This window comes from Rhodamnia argentea, chromosome 7, assembly GCF_020921035.1.
Source record: "Rhodamnia argentea isolate NSW1041297 chromosome 7, ASM2092103v1, whole genome shotgun sequence".
Classification (NCBI taxonomy): domain Eukaryota; kingdom Viridiplantae; phylum Streptophyta; class Magnoliopsida; order Myrtales; family Myrtaceae; genus Rhodamnia; species Rhodamnia argentea.
Window position 1 is genome coordinate 24505909 of NC_063156.1, and position 20246 is coordinate 24526154.

The following is a 20246-nucleotide window of genomic DNA, read 5'->3' on the forward strand; positions in this document are numbered from 1 at the left end:
GCTTTTAACTAGATTAAGGTGTCCACTATACCAATTTTCAGTCTTCTCTGATTGCCTCCCCATTAAAGACAACTTCCTGAAGTAAACCTCCTACAACCCTTTTTATCTGAAAGTGCCTGCGTGTATCTATTTGCTGATCTTGAAATATTGAGCTTTGAAAACAATCTGGGAGGACAAGGAAAAAGGCGAAAGATGCAGACAGCTCTGTCCCTCAAACTTAAAGGTGACATTTCAGCATTCCAACAAAGTTTGAATTGCAAAGGGTTGCAGTGATATCCCGTGGGTCGCCTTTTCTCGGCATTGAGAAGCACATGTTGTTTGCTGAGAGATGAATGGCATTAATTACCACCTTTTGTAAGTCATGAGGCAATACCTCAATAGATTTTAAAAAATTGTTAATGCTTTGTCTGTGCGAGGGAGCTGGAAATGCTTTCATGTAGCCATTCTATCCTGCTTAATATGGATCAGTCCAACAGTGATCCTCCTCCACTGATTTTCTCCATCTTTGCTGGAAGATCCTCCACTGAGCAAAAGACTCATTTCTAATCTGCACAAAACAAATGTTTAAGCAAGGACTAGATTGATGCCATAATTAAGGAATGGCACTGCTAACTATCAAGAAAGTATCCGTCTAGTCATGGTCTATTAGCTTTTCTTTTGGTGGGCATCCTCTTCAGATTGACATCTCGAAGAAATGTATCTGAGCCTGCAGAGTAATGTATCTGCGCCTGCAGAGCGATGTCATGCATATGCTGCCTTTGAGCACTTACCAAACTTCTAGTATCTGGTTGATCAGGTACTGATGGGTTGGAATGAGGAGACGCAGTGTTTACAGTTTTATCTGTTGCTTCATGATTTGCCTGCACCAGTGACCACTGATTACTACATACTATTCAACAGATACAAATGATTGCTGCAACAGATTTACTCTTTGCTGTTCATCCAGGCATAAACTTGAGGTTCTACTATGAGGGAAGAAGAGGTTAATATCCTGATTTATTTTGCAGTTAACATCCATGAATCCCCATGATAGGAATGTTTGGCTAAGTGCCAGACATGGCACTGATGCGCTTTTTCAATCAGAAGAACCATACTTGAAGCAAATGAACTGAATCCAGGAAAACTCAGGATTTATCAGCTGAGGTCAGGACGAAGATGACCTTAAGGCAATCGTAAGTAGGTAAAGGTTCTAACCTTTTTCCATACCACACTCCCGAGTGTAACAAACCCAGGATGAACAATGTACTCGGAATCCACAACCCCAACATTTTTCATTCGATCGCCCTGTCGAAAGAACCTTCGAGAGATTAGTAGTACCGGGAGAAAAAGCATTCTATCTTAAAGGAACATTTCGCTACAAGAAAAATGCCTCAACGCAGTAGCCGAGCTGAAAATCCAGTCCCCATGCATGATTTAAGTCATTCTGCAGAAAGAACAGAAAAGATATGAGAAAGAGATGATTCGATAGAAGACACTGACTCCAACAACAGAATGAAAAACAGTAGGAAGTTTTCAAGGTTAATCCTGTTTTCGTAGATGTTCCTCCCGAAATATAAACGGACTTCGGTTGTGCACTACAATCAATTAACTGAATATATGATCATGCCTTTGGTATGCCTTAGAAATATTTTGTAAGACTGCACAATACCTGAATCATATGCCACACACAGCGCCACGATGCTCGTGAGAAAACAGGAGCCATGATTTCCACCCACCTACATTGCAGTTCATGAAAACTTTTTTTACTTTAGCTACCTGAAAATCGGGTAAGAGCATTTCACCTATAAAATGTATCTAAATGTCAGACTAGAAGGATGCTGATGTAAACTGAGATACCCATAAAAACTGTGGTAAATCTGACAACAGCTTGCACAGACTTTTACCCTGTGCATGGAGGGCTTGTACTGTTTTCATTGCACGCAAATCCTCCATCCATCTGTCTGAAGATCCTCCTGTTACAACCATGTTACCAGAGCTATAATTATTGCAATCCATATATAGCGCGATGAAAATGCATCATCTTAGGTACCAAGAGTAGGAAAAAACAATTTATGATGTGCCAGGTATTGAACATAAGATTTCCCTCTGCTGTTGTGACTCATTGCAAAGTCAAAAACAGTTGGTGTAACTGTAGATTTTTCATTCTTCTCGATCATGCTATTCTTTAACTGAAACAGCAGACCTGTGTACTTTTGATTTTCTATCTTGTTCCGTGATTGGATGATGAATCTCTGATTTATTCGGGTTGAGTGCCGGTTGCGATATTTCAAGCCCTTCTTCTTTGACAATTGAAAGATATCTGCATGGATCTTTCATATAATGTCAACTTCTTGCCCAAAAAGGAGAACTCAACACTCATGAAAGTCCAGCACTGTCATATCAAATTTTACACAACTGAAGAATAAAACTATTACCTTCCGACATGGAAATTTTCCACTCCAAGATCCTCATCCCAAAGGAAGATGTATGCGTATTCGGAAACAATGTCTGGATGTAGAAAGCGCTTGGCGAACCACCTAGGAAATCAAAAGGGAAGAACTTTATTGCAAGTTGGAAAGGAATAAATCAATGAGGTTGTAGATTACAATTCAGAAAACTAGCTTCAGCAGCTATGTACTATTACCACTTGGTTTGGTTGATAGCAGACACATGAATAGCACGATTGCTCCATTCGATGTCCCTCCATCCGTCCACATTCCCATCATAATGAAAAAGCATCACGATGAAATCGCTTGATAGAAACTGCAATGTTATTCAATCAACTTAAGTAAATGATAAGAAGTTGATTAGGCATGGAGTGGAGGTCTAAGTGATCACCTTCTTAACAATCTTGTCTACATTATCTTTTTGCCGTATTCCCACTGGAATAGCCAGCAAGTTCGTCGAGTTTGAGCTCTGAACAAAAAGATGAACAAAACTTCATGACATAAGAGTTGATAGAAGCCAGGAAAATGCTACTTAAAGAACGATGGAAATGCACCTTTGTATCATGCGAGTCCCATAAGGGTCGCAGTTTTAGATCCGAAGTGCTCGAAACAATGCCTTTGGGTAGCATCTCACTGCCACGAGGTTTGCACAGTGTCTGTGGATTGGACAGTGTAACCAATAGATCAAAACAGGCTCCTCGATTTCAAGTTAAGAGCAAAGACAGAAAATGCACGCAATTGCAACAAGATTTGTGTTGCATAGCCGAACCTCGCACTGGGATGTCGCGTTCTGCTGATTGTTAACAGTTTGCAATCCGAGAAACTTCTGCAAAAGAAAAGCCTCAGTCGATGCCACAATGCAATTGGCATATACAGTAAATTCACCAAATTGAACGAGGAAACTTGAACTCTTGAGGCGACATGCCAGAAAATAAGGCTTTGGGAATGAAGAAAGCTGTGGATAATCATTTGGGACGAATGCTCCGCCAATGAGGAAAGCAGCGGACAGCAAGAACACAAAGTTGCACAGAGAAAATAAGTTCCTCTTCGTTTCCCGCAGACAACATAACTGAAAAGCACAGGTAGGACAAGATCAGGCACTCAGTCCCATAAAGCAACGTCAGATTACACGAAACGAGAGATTTGACTGATTAAGGGCCGCCGACATGAGAGGGATACTTACATCAGTTGGCAGTTTCATCTTCCAGAAGAAGACAATAATCCTAGAAGGCACAAAACGGCTACGCGGGTCTTAGGAAATGCTCAGAGCGATACTAGAATGAACAACGATTCCTCGCATCCCCCACGACCGTCTAGATACCGCAGCATAGGCATGCATGATTTTGGCACTCCTCGAATGTTTTCTCTGGCGGGTGCATTTCTGGACACTAGTGCTTCATTACCTTGGCGGGCGATTCGAATCAACTCACCAATGCAGTGCAGAGAAATCTCAGCTGTATCTGGAGCAATTACTGAAAACGCAACCAGGGCCGAAATGGAAGGCGTTCATCTACCATATGTGGGAAAGCAAGGAACGATTTGTTAAGATCCTGTTGAAACGCAAAATGGCCAGCCTTGATCTTATTCAAATCTGCTGCACCTCGACATTGTAGGGCGTGGCGTAGAAAGCAAAGGACTGCATGTGCATTGCAGGAGAAATCTTAGTTCCTTGGAACTGCTAAAAGTTGGAGAGACGACTCTTGAATCGCATTCAACGTTTCGGATCACGGCAAGATATCAAGGTTCATGTTAAAAAAACTCATGTCAAAGCATTAGCTCGTTTCTTTTATTCTCCACGGAATGATGATGATCATCCAAGTCAACCTTGAGACAGCAGAGGCCACGAGCGAAAGCGTAAACGAGATTTGACACGAAAAGGCAAAACAAAGATAGATTTTTTTGCACCAATGCTTTGCACCTTCTCTTTGGCAGTATCACTTGAAGTTGAAGACGACGTTGGCCACCAAAAGTCTCAGTTTTGACTTCGTTTCACTAGACCATATTGAACAGTTTTAAATTTCATGATCCAGGTTGCAACTCAAGAATCCAGCTAAGGGGGAAATTTCAATAGAAGAAAAATCTTTAAGGAGGAGGTTCCTTAGTTTGAACACTTTCCTCGTTTTATTCGATGCCACATTAACTAGCTCATTCCTAAATTCCCCTATATAGTCAACCCATTTTAATATGTATACGAGGACATGAATTTGGGGTATGCATTGGGTCCTGTCTCTCCCGGGAAGAAACGACCTAGACAGACCGGTTCAAGGCCATTCTACGAAGAAGTTGTTTGGTTCCTAATTCCGAGAATCTAGAGCTGGCTCAGGATCAATTCGGTCCTCGGTTCCAAGGCCAAAATCACAAGGTTTACTAGGGAACCAGTTTTATGAGCGGAACAGATTCTATACCTATTTCGAAATACTTTTATATTCATCGAGAATCGAACCATGTCTTCAACACAAATATATAAATACGTACCTACTTAATCACCTGAGATATCAAATGACGTAATTTCTATATTTTATTATCAAGGATTTTCTATTCGGGAACCAAGAATTGATCCCCCTTAATTTGAATTATGACATATAAAGGTCATCTATTACTTTTGGTTATAGTTGTAATCATGTCTAATTATGCTAATCTTCATTCTAATTCTCAATCTATTTCATTTTCATGGTCAGCTAGAGGTTTATTATCTGAACATGCGTGTTCATCAACACCCTCACAAATGTATAGAACAAAATTAACCTTTTCACGTTGACAATTTTGAAGAAACCAATGACAATTTTTGGGCGCCAAGGCAGATTTCATACTATAGTGAAAAGTTGGATTTTTCTCTTAAATAAAAAAAAGTTCGGAGCAGAATTGAGACTAAATCTAAAAATTGGGTTTTTTTTTTATAAAATAATTGGCCAAAAAAAAAAAAAACATAGCAAAATAAAAATTTTCTGCCCAGAGGGGTTACAATCATTATCACCAATATGAGGGATGTCCCTCTAATTCACTAGAATTTCAGAAAATGTCATGCTAATTCATTATTTTTAGCTAGTATTGCAATAAAACTGGTGTGATTGATTCGATGAGATAAACATGCTACTGTTGGTCGCTCCTTCTTGTATCACTTTACTCTTTTATCGTTACTTTTCAACACTTAGGTAAGTAAACATTTCGACACGCTTTAGAATTTTTGGGGATTGATATGGACGACGCGTGCAAAAATGAATCGAGCATCCAATTGACATAACTGAGAACAACATCCCGAACAAATGTAAATGTCGTAGTCCTAAGTCTACAGTTGTTTGCTCGTATTTGACACTATTGGAGACTGGTTCTGCTAGCAAAACGTACATGCTTGTTTGGTATAACTATAGTTGTTATTGAGGTGTTTTAACATGTGGGTTTGATAATGTATGCTTTAAAATTGGCTGAGGGCGGCCTGTTGCAAGTTGTTGCAACTGTGAATGTAAATGAAAGTTTCACCGTGACTTTTCACAACTACACTTGTTGTGTGAAAATGTATCAAAGGGGCTTCTAGTGTCCGTCGATAGTAACTTACGATTGCTGGTTCCAGGATGAGTCGGTTAGTTGCCTAGAATCAGAAACAAACCCTATGACCTCCGTTTTCCAAGGATTAGAACTTGGAACCAAATGGGTTTCGAAATTGCCGGTTCCTAGACCGGTGGATTTTCCTATTGGTTTCCTAGGGGTTTATTCAAGTTTTGGCTAAAAAACCAAGTTCTTATTATAAAATATAAGAACTGCATTATTTCATCACGAAAACAGTAGTTGTTGGATAAGTGGTTCTATTAGTATTGCATTTGTACTTAAGACCAACCTTCAAAACCGGTTTAAAAGTTATTCAACTCGAGAATTGATTCGAATTGAACCGGCGGTTCCAACCTTGAAATTGAGAATTGAGAATCGAATCAGTTCGTTATACTCACCCTCAGCAATACATTTTTTTAATCCGCCCTCGATGTTTTTTAGATGCATCCATAATTGGATGCCGGTAAAGTGTAAACAATAAAGTTCATGCCAAATTTACATGGAACCACCTGAAGAATTCTGGCCACAAAAAAGGAGGCAAGCGGATAGAACCTTTCCAAATCTAAATTTCTGTTTTGCCATAAATAAATAAATAAATAAATAACCCATATCAATTTGGTTTTTCTTTTCTTGTCTTTTTCTCCTTTTAAAAAGGTGAGGGCTCAGGAAATTGCAAATTTTTGCAGGAACAAGATAGCGTCCCATAAAATTGGAATTTTACTATTTAGGAATCACAAGGACGGATGGAGGAGGGCCACCACAACGTATTATGTCGACAGTCTTGTCCTTGTCGCCAAACATAATAAAACTAATAATTAGGACAGATAAAACATGACTTTCTATGTCATGATAATAGATAAAATTATATCGAAGAATATCTAGGGATAATTGTTAAATAATTAATCGAATTTGTATTTTTTTTTGTGTGTGTGTGTTTTAATGTGTTGATTGTCTATAAGATCCCTATTTTAAGAAAATATTATCCGTTTAACCTATTTCCAAATTGGTAAATTTGGAAAATCTCGTGAGCCGACACATTGTAGCCTCTCAGCCTCTCACCCTGAGTCGTTACGAAGCGGACCACAACTCGGCAAATTCGAGACGCACGGCTCGACCCAATTCGACAGCGACCGGTCGCATCGAGTCCCGTGCCTCGTGCTGGCCACGCGCTCTCCCGTCGCGTGGGGACGCACCCGGACCCAATCAGGCATTTACTCGGTCGGTACCTTCTCAGATCCACTGGCCCGACGACCATCGAGCTCGCTGTACACGTGGACGGCTGCGATCGCCGGACGGCACATTTCCGGACGCGGGTCGCCTCCGTGGGTCCCACCCGGCAAAGAGGAGGATATGGAAGTTGTACCTTTTTTTTTTTTTTTTTAAATTTGATTATTTCCGAAGTTGTTTTAAGCTTTCATAGCCACGCTTGAGCTCGATTTTCTCGCTCTAAACCTCGTGGAACAGTGCGAGCTCTCTCTCTAGGACCAGTGAAAGCGAAAGTTGTCTCCTTGTTTCGATCCTTATCTCCTCGCATGCTCAAGATCACTCATTGTTTGTGGGGTTTTCGAGATTTTTGTATCATGTTTCTTCTTCTTCTTCTTCTTCTCTGTTTCATTGGTGTCCTCAGCGAAGATTTGGAGAAGTGATTTCCCTCGTGTTTCGGTGTTGTTCGGTGTGATTTGATGGGCATTTTCCGTCAGGTTCTCCAAGGAAGTGCTCTCTCTGTAACGTTCTACAATGGGTGTCTTTTCCTTTCCGCTCGTTTAGTCGAAACCGGGTTTTCTTGGTGTAAAGTTAGTGCCGTCTGGCTCTCTCAGGTTTGCTTTGCTCGTCGTTGCGGGATTTGAAATTGTTTGGATACGAAACTCGGGAGGGATTTTCTTCAGCATACGTGCTAGGGTTTGGTAGTTTTCGATCTGGAGATCCGAGATCGTTAAGAGTTTTTGCTTTCGCGGAGACATTTCTTTTTTCTATTTGGTTGTCCTTGTCTTGTTTCGTGGAGGTTGTATGTTCGTATTAAGGTTTGTTGCTACTTGTCGAGGGGGGAATTTTCTTTTCCATGAATTTGTCTCAGTTTTGTCGAACTTTACTCATGCTTTACTGAATTCACATGCTTACTGCCCTAGCTTGGCAAGAGTACCTTTTTATTTTTGGAATGTACCTCCCTTTGGATCTTTCGGTTCGCAGGCTTTAAATGGTGGTTCCTCCGCTGGCGCTCCCCGTGAGATGTGGATGCATCATGATCGAGTCATAAATGTCACTTAGGTTTTCCTTTTGCATTACATATGGGTGATGATAATTTACGGGCTTGCGATATGTTCTTTCCTTTCCTTTTCATTCTTTCTTTTGAAGATCTTTAGTAGCGAGATCTCGGCGCTGTTTGTGCTCTTTTTTTTACTCACGTCTGTGCTGATTCCTTCGAAACATATGCCTAGTTAGATTCGACATTCAAAGTTGTCCGTCTCTTGTTGTGTTTAAGTCAGTATGGGAACATTTTTGTTGGTCTAGAGCAATCTGTGCTTCTTGAGATTTTAGTTGAGACTCTTCATTGACGAGGCAGGCAAATTTCTATGGCTATTGCATGTTTAAATGTTCTGCAATATTGCTTCATATTCTTCTAATTTGAATCGGGGAATACTGTAATAATCTTCCAATACAGTACTCATGTTGGTGAGGATTGGATTGCGTATTGAATTTTAGTCATGTAAGGTGTATTGATCCATGGATGTTGGTCAAAGATCTATACAAGCATGCCATAAGTGGAATTTGCCTCTGTGCTTTCTTTTTGCAGATTTTGGCCTCTAGGCGACATCGTTGCTTGACAACGAGAGAGAGCACGCTAGTTTGCATCCATACAAGGGAGATTGGCTGTGTACAAGCGTGCTCTCTATCGTTGTCATACGATCTGCATTTGAGGCTTTGTTCCTGATCTTTGGCATAAGCGGATGGCGACTTCAAATTGTATGTCTCAAGTTTAATAGTTCAGTGCATGACACTGATGAACTGTGAAGGCTTGTGTCATGCATACATGATGCAAGAGGCTTGAGTCTCCTTTTTCGTATAGCTGGAAGGTAATGTGAGTTTTCTTTTTCTCCTTAAACTCGATGTTTCAATTCCTGAAACTAATGAGTGTGGAGTGTGTGTGATGCATTAATATATTGCAATTTGAGATGGTCTTCCAATAGTTTGGTGCATGCTTCTAGAATTTGTGTGCATCTTTGTTTATGTTTGGCTGTTGTGAAGACGTGATGCAATGAAACATATACTTGATACTCCAATATTTAAGACATTTTTTTCTGACCTTGCTCGTAGCATTCTTGATATCATCTGCCACATCAATGTGTCCATTGAGATGTGCGCATGAATTGTTGATCTAAAGTATGTGACTAATCATGACACTGATCAATGATTGTAGAGCTGCATTGCTCACTAGTAATGAATAAGTGTACTGCATGATATTGGAGTCTAGTTACCATATTTGTTTGTTATTTTCCTTGAAGTAGCTATTTCATTTGGTGTTTATATGAGGTTATGGGACTTTATCCTCGTCAACTTATGCAGCTAGCTTTAAATCTACTCAAACTTGTAGTTGCTAGTTAGATATTGACTGAATATATATTGTTTTCATGGAATTATTAATTTGACAAGCACTCCAGCATAGTAGAGCTTAATTTAGGGAAGAAAAGGATGGAAAAATTTCCTGGTTGGCTTGAATATTCAGATCCAAATAGAGGAACTTGCATGCTAAACTTTGTCTTCTGCATATTAAAGACCCTACTTTGGTCTAATGATAATGAGGTTGCACACATGCCACTGAAGTAAATATGATTTTTCAATGAGTTTTTAACACAATATTGTATTTAATGCAGTGATTTGTTCTTCTTATGCACTTGAATTGTTCTAATCCGATAGCTTGTTATAGTGGATTAACTATTCCTTCAAATATAATGTCATGCTATGGCAATGTTTGCTTCATAGAAAATGGCAGTCATGTTTTGGGGGAATCACTCCAAAAGTCATCTTATGTATGAAGTGTAATCAAGTCTCAAACCTTTCAATTGCTGCAATAAGGTCCTATGTAAACAGGAAAGTGTAATTGAGTCTTAAACGTATCGGTTCGTGCAATCTAGTCATAAACTTTTATTCAAAAGTGCAGTAAGGTCCTAAACCTATATTATGAACTGCAATTTAAAGTTTGCACATGGGCTTCGAGTCCTATCAAGGCAAGTTTTGACATTGTCCATGGAAAAGATTCGATTTTACTTTTTGCAAAAGTTGTTGACTTGATTGCGTCAATCAAAATAATTAGGAGGTAATTGTGTTTTGTACAAAGGTTTAGGACTTTTGGTGTACTTCTTTTGTCATGTTGGTGCAAAGGGATTTGTTTTTTCTAGGTGGCAATATTATGGCACTTGAATTACCTTAAGATTTATATACAAATTGCCTAGGAAAAGAGAAGAGGGATGATTCAATCAATAAGTGACTTTTTAACTTGAATATAGCTCACTATGGTTGAATTATAAATTAGTATTGCACTTGACTTATATATACATATATATTTTTAAAATCTTCATGAACCACAACTCTCTTGATCTCTTTTTTTCTCACACGCAATGTTCCTTTTGACTGCAACCATGGGGGCTGTCTAGTTCGAGAAGCGTTTTTAGTATCCATTTCCATAGAAAAATGAAATCAAAACAATTTTCCATTTTCATTTCCTAATTTTGTTTATAGGATGTTTGGTAAGTCGAAATGAGAATTCTTGGTGGAAATGACAATTTTGAAAACATGTTTTGTCCTTGACTAAGAGAGTTCATGTTTTTCTTATTTTGACCAAAAGGTATGGTTTCTTTTTCATAAATAGAATTTGAGAAAGTTTCAAAGAAGGTTCATGTTCTTCACCAATTCACCATGCAAGTAAAGTTTCTGGAGCTCACTCTTTTCCTCTCCTCAATGCTGTTCAGCTTTGCAGTGAAGCTTCAGAGGAAAAAAAGGGGGGGGGGGTTTGGGGGTTGGGTTGTCCTCTCTCAAGCTATCTGGAAGATCCCTTGTTTTATGCTTGGATCAATTCTTTGAAGAAGATATCATGAAAAGATTATCCTTTAGTCCAAGTTACTATGTTTTGATTGTTTCCACTTTTGTGCCTAATAAATGAACAAACTTACCGTGTTTTCAATTGAAAATTTATCCATGAACCCCCAGAAAAGTTGCTATTGGCATTTTCATTCTCATTGAATTGAAAGTGGGAATTCAAACAGGCCCTAAAATCCCGCCAATTGCGGAAGCATGATTTTGATATTGGTGTAGTTTGTGTTTTGATGTGTGCAAGTGTATGTGTTTATGGTCTAGTTGATGTGGAGGAGTGGACAAGGGTAGGATACTTTGAGGTATATAGGGAAGGTTTATGGAAATGGAAGTTGTTGAAGTTGTTATCCCACATTGCTTGATAACGGGCCCTATATGCTCTTTATTTTCCCATGGTCTCCCTCCACCTATCGGTTCAAGCGGTCTTGTATGATCTTTACGTTCATGTGATTTTCTTCCATATATCATATTAAGCTTTTGTGTTGGACTTTCTAACGGTAGTACAAATCTAGAAGTCTCTAGAAATTGGATCTCAAATTCCAACACTTCCCCCTTGATCCAATTTCATGATATTCCTAGCATGCGCGGTATCGAGGAAATTCTTCTTGTAGTTCGTACCCCATGCCTTTTTTATTTTTCGTTTTAGGAACCCTAGCATCCTTCCATAGTTGATTTGCCGAAACACTTGCATCGTTCTTTGACCAATATCTAGAAGTTTCTATAAATTGGATCTCAAATTCCAACACTTCCCCCTTGATCCAATTTTGTGATATTCCGGCATGCGTGGTATCATTTCGAACTTGGCTGGAAATTCTTCTTGTAGTTCGTTCCCCATGCCTTTTTTGATCTTCCCTTAGGAACCCTAGCATCCTTCCATAGTTGATTTGCTGAAACACTTGCATCTTTCTTTCACTTTGCATGTACTTCTTTCTTTCTTTGACCCTGCATATACTTCTTCAACGGTGTCCCTTATTTCTTGGGCCATCAAATGCTTCTAGCTGTAGTTGTTCCCATCAAAAGTAGAGATGGGTACTTATATGACGTGATGTTGGCCTTTGTTTTAGCTCTAGCTCAGGCTTGGACTCTAGCTCTGGCTCTCGTAGGCTCTAGCTCTCACTCTAGCTCCGGCTTTTGATTTTAGTTGAGGATGGTGAGGATTGTCTAGGCGTGTTTAGCTCTAATACCAATTGTAGAAATTTGGAGCTTTGATCTCATGTTGAAAATTAGATTGTGCACGGAAGCATGGTTTTGATATCAGTCTAGTTTGTGTTTTGATGTGTACAAATGTATGTGTGTAAGGTCTAGTTGATGTAGAGGAATGGACAAAGGTCGGATACTTTGAGGAATATAGGCAAGGTTTAAGGAATACCAGCAAGGTTTACGAGATAATGATAGTTTCACTAGTTTATGGAAATGGTAGTACAAATGTAGTTGATGAAGGAGTTGGTGGTTTGGTGGAGTACTATAAGGATATGGAGTTTATTCTCAACTCCCCACACCCACATGAATGAGCATTGAGCCTATTGATAGAAGGCTTCACCGCCATAGTAAATTAACTAAATACATCTAGACCTTTCTACAAATGTCTATTCTACAAATATCTTGTCTATGCTAGATATTTCTAGACTTCCTAGCAAATGCCCATCCTAGAAGTTTCTAGAAATTAGATCACAAATTCCAACAATAGTTGTGACTAGAATCCTAGAACATTTTTCTGCTAAAAGGTGTAGTTCTCTCTTTTGGGGACCTTTTTTGGTCCACTCCTGGTAAATTATAAACATGATGCATTGAAGCAAAATACTTGCTTCTACAATAAGGACTATGGTCTTTTTAGTGTTTAAGCCGTGTGGGATATTTCAATAATAGTGTGACACAATGTGGGCGTGGAGAGGTTGGATTTTGTTTGTTGTGTTGGAAAAAAGATAGAGACTAAAATGTTTCCTCTCCTTGTGTTTTGGCTCATCCAGAGAGAAAGGAAGGAGCAGTTGGCCTCTCGGGATTCTCTTAGGGATGATTTGCCATAGATGCTTCACTTTGGGTAAAATGGGAAGATTCAATTGCCATAATTGTAATATTGGTGGAAACAATATGTTTGTATATCATGTTGTTTAGGTTGTTTTTATTTTCTTTACACCAACAGTAATCTGGTTTCTGCGCAGGCCATTTTTCTCATTACTTATTCATATGTGAGTTTTAGTACTATTTCTACGGTGATTAAAAGGTGATTTGTGTAGAGACGGTTGACACATCATCTATATTCCACTGGTGAATCATTTTGTACGAGGGGTGGCTTCTCTATGAAGCCGTTGTCCACATGGATGGTATCCTCCTGGTACTGTTTTTTATTGAATTTTATTCATCTTTCAAACGAATTTAGTGTGTGTGTGTGTGAGGGGGAGGGAGGTGGCGATCTTGACCTTGAAGAATACAAGAAGGTGGAACCTTCGAAATCGAAACGTGGTATATTATGTGAGCCCACATGGATTCGAGTAATCAACCATGTTATGGAAGTAGAGGAGATCTTTAGCAAATAGGAACTAATACGCTATTGGTTGCTCATGAGAGACCAAAAGTCCTCATGAGTGGATGCTTACTGTTTTTTACTTTGGGGATTTGATCTTCAGATAATTGTTGCGGTATTGTCAGCAGGTTTGGTCGGTTCCTTTCCTACTAATTTGTTGTATTTTACCTCTCCCTACTTGCCTTAAAAAGGAGAAAGCCTCTGTTTTGGGATTTATATAGCTTATATATTGATATCACTGCCTACGATGGCAGGAATGATTAGCATTCACCATCCAATTGGCTCCTCGAAGATGGTCGTTGGGAGATGCTACAAATTATTGCCTGCCCTTCTACTTGATTTCGACCTAGTCTGGTGTTGAGGAATCTCATTGCCAATAATTGAGAGAAGCTTGAAGTAACACGAGAAAGATAATGGCAAACAATCATAGGGAGGTAGCTAATGTATCATTCCATGTGTTATGAGTTCCGTATGCTTAAGACCTTCCTTTGAAGTTTCTCTCTTTTAGACCTTATGACAAGCTTCTTGTTGCGTACTTACTTGATGTTTCTTCTGGTCTTTGTTTATCTTCTAACTTATTTACATATGCTCATCTCATTGTGCCGTCTATGATGTGCTGGAGAATGATGATGCGTAACCCTCATATGCATGTGTATCTAGTGGAGAGCAGTCTCGTTCCAGGAAGAAATCAATTATATTAGTTGCCAAACCATATTGAGTTTGTGATTGAGTTTACATGTGTTTCATTTTTCTTCTGTCATTGTTGGATTCTAGATGACTGTATAAATTTTGATAATGTGTATGAATCACTTATCTCTTCTATAAATTTCATTGATTAAACTAAACCTATATTTCTTCAAGGGCATTACCTTTTCCGCTATATCGGGAAGTCGCAAGAAGGCAAAAATTTCTTATATAACTTGTGCTTCAAACTCAAGGTCCTTACAGCCTCACCTGCCTCGTTTATTATCATTCTTGGCAGCTCATAACAAGGAGGAAGAACGCAGGTTGATGTGCAACAAAATCATCTATTTTTGGGGAGAATAGATGAGAATTTATTGATAAACCTTTATATAACCCTGTCGCTAGTTGTTACGAATGTCGTACACTATTTTTCATAACCTTATGCTTTCCTTTTGGGCCTTAAATGAATTGTTCTATCTACCCGTTGTTTCTGGAAGAGTCTTCCATTATGTCTCCTAATGATAAGATGCCATCTTCGTTGTTACGTCTTTGGTTAGATATTCTGTTCGTTCAATTCACTAACCAGAATTCTTGATTTCTGCTGTGAAAATAATCAAATTGATTTTGGGCTTTACCATGCCCGCCATTTTATAACTTCATAACGTGTGCAACGATTTCTTCTCCAGTCAAGAGTCCTTATTTGTTGCTGAATAGAAGGTCTATTATATGCTTTGAAGTCTTTATTTTTCCCTAGATAGCTCTTTATTCATTGACCTTAGTAGAAGTTCCTATAATACAAATGGGTTTTGTGAAACACCAGTCCTCAGCCTCGTCAGAATTCGAAGACGGGGTCTACGACTTTGTATTAGACAGAGATGATTCTGGATTTGCTCTAATATTGCTTCTTGTGCATACGAGCACTTATATATGTGGATGGTTCTTGTGCAATATATGATTCTGGATTTGGCATGTGAATATTCATGCATTATATTTGTTTTAAGTCAATGTTGGCACTGAAAGTGCAAAGGTAGGTCATGGTCTTCACTTCAGCATGAAATTGATTATGCAGTCGACCGAACTTGCGCGATTGCTGCAAATCGAGTTTCCCAGAAACATGTTTAGCATGCACAACCATTTGGGTTGGAGATGAGGTAAATTCGTCAATTCATTAGTGGCATAGCATCTCTGGTTTGCCCATAAGGTCTCTATTGTGTAGCTTTGTCTAATTTCATTATTTTTTTAGTGTTCTTTTTCATTTGTTCTCCGGGCTATCTATGTTGTTAATTACACAAGTAATCTCTCTTGCCATTGACATAGATGAAGTTGCGAGTTTGGAAAAATCAAAATCAATTGTGAAAAGCATAATTTATATGAGGTCATATAATGGTTTGGTATCGTGTTCGGCATCGTGTTCGTGTAATCTTTCGTCGAATTGAAATGTTATAAATCTCAGTCATTCTCATTCAACAAATCTGGTTGTGATTTTTTACCATGTCGAACGCCCAAGGCACACACGGGAACCATTGACTCGCCTTTTTTATCCATAAGTTAAAAAATAACATTGACCATATGACCAACAGAAGTGTGGGTACTTCATCTAGGTACTGTAATCATCCATCAATTGTTGAGTTCACAGCAGGTGGTTAATCCACCTCCCAACCATCCTTTCCATGTGCCCTTATTAGAGCCGAATCTCAAGATTCAATCGAATCGAATTGAAATTTCGTGCATTTTCAGTTTAGATAATAAGAAAATAACTTTTTTTTTTTTTTTTTTTTCTGGTTCGAGTTAACCAAACTGAACCACGGCCCAAAAACTGAATGTGCAACTTAAAATATCTTTTCTTTCTCATCCCTCTCAAAATCGCTCTAAATCATAATTTACGTCTCTCTTTGTATTGGGTTTGTGTCATGATTCAGTTTGATTTGTCTGTTCACCCTATCGGTTAAGTTTGGTCTGGGTTCTTGAAAACCCGAACCAAATCGTTCACACCACTACTTTGATCAACTTCTCTCTCTCCTCCCTCCTTCCCGATCTCGCTCCTCTATCATGTGCTAGCCACGCCTCCGCCGCCTCTGCCGTCCCTTGGCCCCAACGTCACTGGCAACCAACTACTCATGTCCAAGCTCGATGGCCACCACAGATAGCCTCGGCTTATAGTCATTGAGCAACCCTAAATTTATAAGTTACGGTATCGTATGTGAACATTTACCTTAAGACTCGTATGATTATGAGTTACGGCTTTTTCCAATATATGTGCAGGAGCAGAGGTGTTTTGGACTCAAATGGGTGGTGGGGCCCAAATCAATACCTAACTTCCATCATCAAAAGGTATACGTATGTAAGTCTTCAGAGTGGGACCGGACTTTATTTGGGCCCATCACGTGTAACATGATGACAACCCATGAATCACGAGGAGCTCGGCCCATGAAGACCCGACAAAGTAGGTCAACAACTTAGAGGTCCAAAAAATGTAAAAAAGGGAAAAAAGGGGAAGAAGAAACGATAACTTAAAATTTGAGGGCAATGTAGCGCGTTTCCTGATTGTCATTACTTTAATAATTGATTTCAATCAGATTATTAAATGGAATAGCTTTGCACTAACAATAACATAATTAGACCATTTTGTTATGATTTGGTGCACAACCATAACAAAGTAAAATGTCAAACAACAAGAAAGATAAATCGAGAAACAAGATTTTATCTTGGTTTACCTTTAAATTAGAATTGCATTCAGCAGATGATTTCATTATAATTAGTACCTCGCACCTCTCGTTACACCACTCAATTATAAGTGAAAAATGATATATATATATATATATATATAGCAATAATTATTCATGAATCCAAATCCAAATTACCAATGAAAAACTATGGATTTAAATCGCAAAAGCCCTCTAGTGTCCAGGGTTCACGTGCCTTTTTTTTTTTGGGAAGTATGAACCCTAACCCAACACATTTAAAGCGTGGAATTCAAAAGGTTAAAAAGTTGAGAGAAGCCACACATTAAAGAAATGAGAGAGATCAAGAGAATTTCGAGAGAGTGGAGAAGAGAGAGAGAGAGAGAGAGAGAAAGATGATGTTGATTTTGACTTTTTGTCAGGATTTCATGTGTTCATACATTCTTGAGTGTTTAAGGAGGTGAAGACTAGTTGAACAGAAAAAGGAAGAACCAAACTCATGAGTCGTCGCACTACTTTCGAAACGTGATATCTTTAAAAATAATTTCTAGCTTGAAATTTGCCAAAAAAAGAAAAGAATTTATTTGGGAAGAGAGAGAGAAACCTCCATTGAGCTAGAGGGTGAGAGATAACAGTACAAGTAATCTGTGAATTTTTATGAATTTTTATCGATGTGTAGTGTCATATTTGAACTTTCAATTGTTTCAAATAAAGCACTTGTGACTACTATGCAATATCATCTTAGAGCTTTTGGTTGGTCCAATCAGACTCCTAATATATTCTTCACATGCCTTTTGTCATGGTTTTATTAATTTTAGAATATGGCATGGACACCCATTTGGAAAGCTCATGTGTAATCGAGAAAATTATGTTGATTCGTGCGTGTCGTGTTCGACCTGAAATTGCAAAACCATGATACAAGGTCCTTTGATATGGGCACCATTGACTCAGCCAAGTTTTTATTTTCTCAACACACAGTACCATCCAATTGACTCTCTTCAGTAACGATTTAAGGTTTCTTGTCATATAAGGACAAGGATGGTGACTTTGAACTTTGGTCATTTTGGAGGAACTTGCATACTAAAATTTGTCTTCCGCAAATTGAAGACCCAACTTTGGTCAATCGTAGTCTTAATGAGGTTGCCCGCATGCCCCTGGAGTAAATTTGATATTTCAATGAATTTATAACCCAATTTTAATTTTGATCCAACAACACGTTTGTTCTCATGCACATCAGATGCTCAAATTTCACAGGTTGTTATAGCGGGGGAGAATTACCAAAAAAGTCCTAAATCTATTGTAATTGTGCCAATTTACTCCATTTGGCTAACCGGTGTTGATGTGGCAAAATTTTAATCAGATTACTTTTTGGATTATCTATTTATTTAATAATTTTTTATGATGGTTTTTTAGGAGGAATTATTCTTCTTTTTAACTTTAGTGTACTTGGACAGTCGGCTACGTTCTTGCTGTTTTTCTAATCACACGACCCCAAAAAAGGCTCAATCAAACTTGCGGACCAAAGAGTTCCAATATATTTATGCCTTTAAGTTCTTCTTTCCCAAAAAAATTGTAAAGAAAAAATTTTGGGAAAAGCTCAAATAAATATTTTGGAGATAAAGCTGTGCCCCCCCCCCCACTTTTTAAAAAAAAAATAGTTATTAACAATCCCTTTCAGCATCTTTTCGGCAACGTTTTGCTCTTTTTGAATGTAGAGGGAATATGGACAGTTGTTTGTTTTTTGAATCAACACTACCAAATGAGCAGTGACAAACATGACTTGTTAAAGCTATATAGCTTTCGACCCAAAAAAAAAAAAAGCTTATAGCTAACCACGGGCTATGTTCCGCCAAAAAAAAAAAGAAAAAAAAAAAAATTAAGGACTCAATTGATACAATTGTAATAAGTTTATATTTTTTTTAAATATTTTTTCCGTTATAGGTGATTAACCCTTGCTTATTTATGACTTCATGCTTTGGCATGGAATGTTTGCTTTATGAAAAAATGCCATGGTCGTGTTTAGGAGGAAATTGCACCAAACGACTTCGTTCTATGCACGGATTATACCAAGTGTCAAGCCTTGGAAAACAGATTTCGAGGCTTACAGTTTCATTCAGCTGAGTTTTGCTGGGACCATAAGAGTTCCACCAGCATATTTATGCCTTTGAAGTTCTTCTTTTCCTTAAAAAAAATTTTAAAGAGTAAGAATTTTGGCAAGAAGAAAATCACAAACCGACGGAGGCTGTGCATCTCTCTATGCGTTTGGAGATAAAGCTGTGGCCCCTTCACCTCACTTGATGAAGAAGACAACCATTAACCATCCTTTTGCAGCATCTTTTCCGAGCAACGTTTTTGCTTCTTTTTCCCTTTGCCACAAAAGACTGATCGAGAAGGGAATAATGGACAGTTCGTTTAGTGTCTTCATAAATCAACCAACTACCAAATGAGCGGTGACAAACATGACTTGTGTAGTCAAAAAGCTATAGATAACTTTGTGCTTGCCTAACCCAAAAAATGGGAAAAAGAAGCTAAATGCTAAGCTAACCACGAGCTATGTTGGACCGACCCAAAATTTTAAATTAAAAATTGTGGGAAAAGAAAGAAACCATGGTCTATGTAAGTTGTGTTTGGCGACTTCATCGATAATTCAAGGACAAAGTCCCTCAACATGCTGCAGTCGCATAAACTGCCAATGGTTTCACAGAGATGTTGAACCATGAGTGTATGTCAATACGATCACTAGAATCACCCATGCGAAAGAAATCACTGAAGCTAGAAATATGATAAGGTGGAAAATTGATCGAAGGATCGAGAAAGAAGGCGGATTGCGGCAGGTGATGGCCAAAGCCTAAACTCATTATCTTAATTTTTGATGCGGAAGATCAATTTATGGCAACGACATACTTTTAAAAATGTGAGTCATTGTCTTATTTTCTCGATGCGGAAGGTCCAATTGATGGCAACCGCAGAGCATACTCTTCAAGACAATTCGATACCTTGATAAGGAGAAAGATTAAAAGTGAAGGTATTTGTTCTCTAATAATGGTGTGATAAACAATTCATGAGAAGCCTTTATATAGGCTTAGAGGGAAGGAGCCTAGTTCTTCTATGTGGGACTAAGAGAAGAAGAGATGTAAGGGAAAACACTTACAACTTTTAATCAAAAGGTTAAACTAATGAGTTATGGGCCAAAATTTGAATTTCCAATATTAATGGGCCAAGTCCGCATCACACCTTTAATCAAGGTCGTATGTATTTTTATTTTCTTACACACCATTTCGATGTAAGACTCTTCTCTAACACAAT

At 38.5% G+C, this 20246-nt stretch overlaps 1 protein-coding gene across 2 annotated transcripts; it reads right to left on the reverse strand.

Moving 5' to 3' along the window:
* Positions 1-295: 295 nt before the first annotated feature.
* LOC115727890 lies at positions 296-3247 on the reverse strand. Of its 2 annotated transcripts, none has more exons than XM_048282506.1 (12): positions 3196-3247; positions 2981-3082; positions 2818-2895; positions 2624-2742; positions 2415-2516; positions 2183-2299; positions 1884-1952; positions 1649-1715; positions 1370-1423; positions 1195-1284; positions 771-860; positions 296-542 (listed from the first exon to the last, which is right to left on the reverse strand). In XM_048282506.1, the coding sequence occupies exons 2-12, from the start codon at positions 3053-3055 to the stop codon at positions 537-539; spliced, it is 867 nt and encodes a 288-aa protein (XP_048138463.1). In that variant the 5' UTR covers positions 3056-3082; positions 3196-3247; the 3' UTR covers positions 296-536. The 2 variants fall into 2 exon arrangements, with proteins under 2 accessions (XP_048138463.1, XP_030514063.2); XM_030658203.2 differs by having other exon boundaries at positions 296-547.
* Between the last annotated feature and the right edge of the window lie 16999 nt (positions 3248-20246).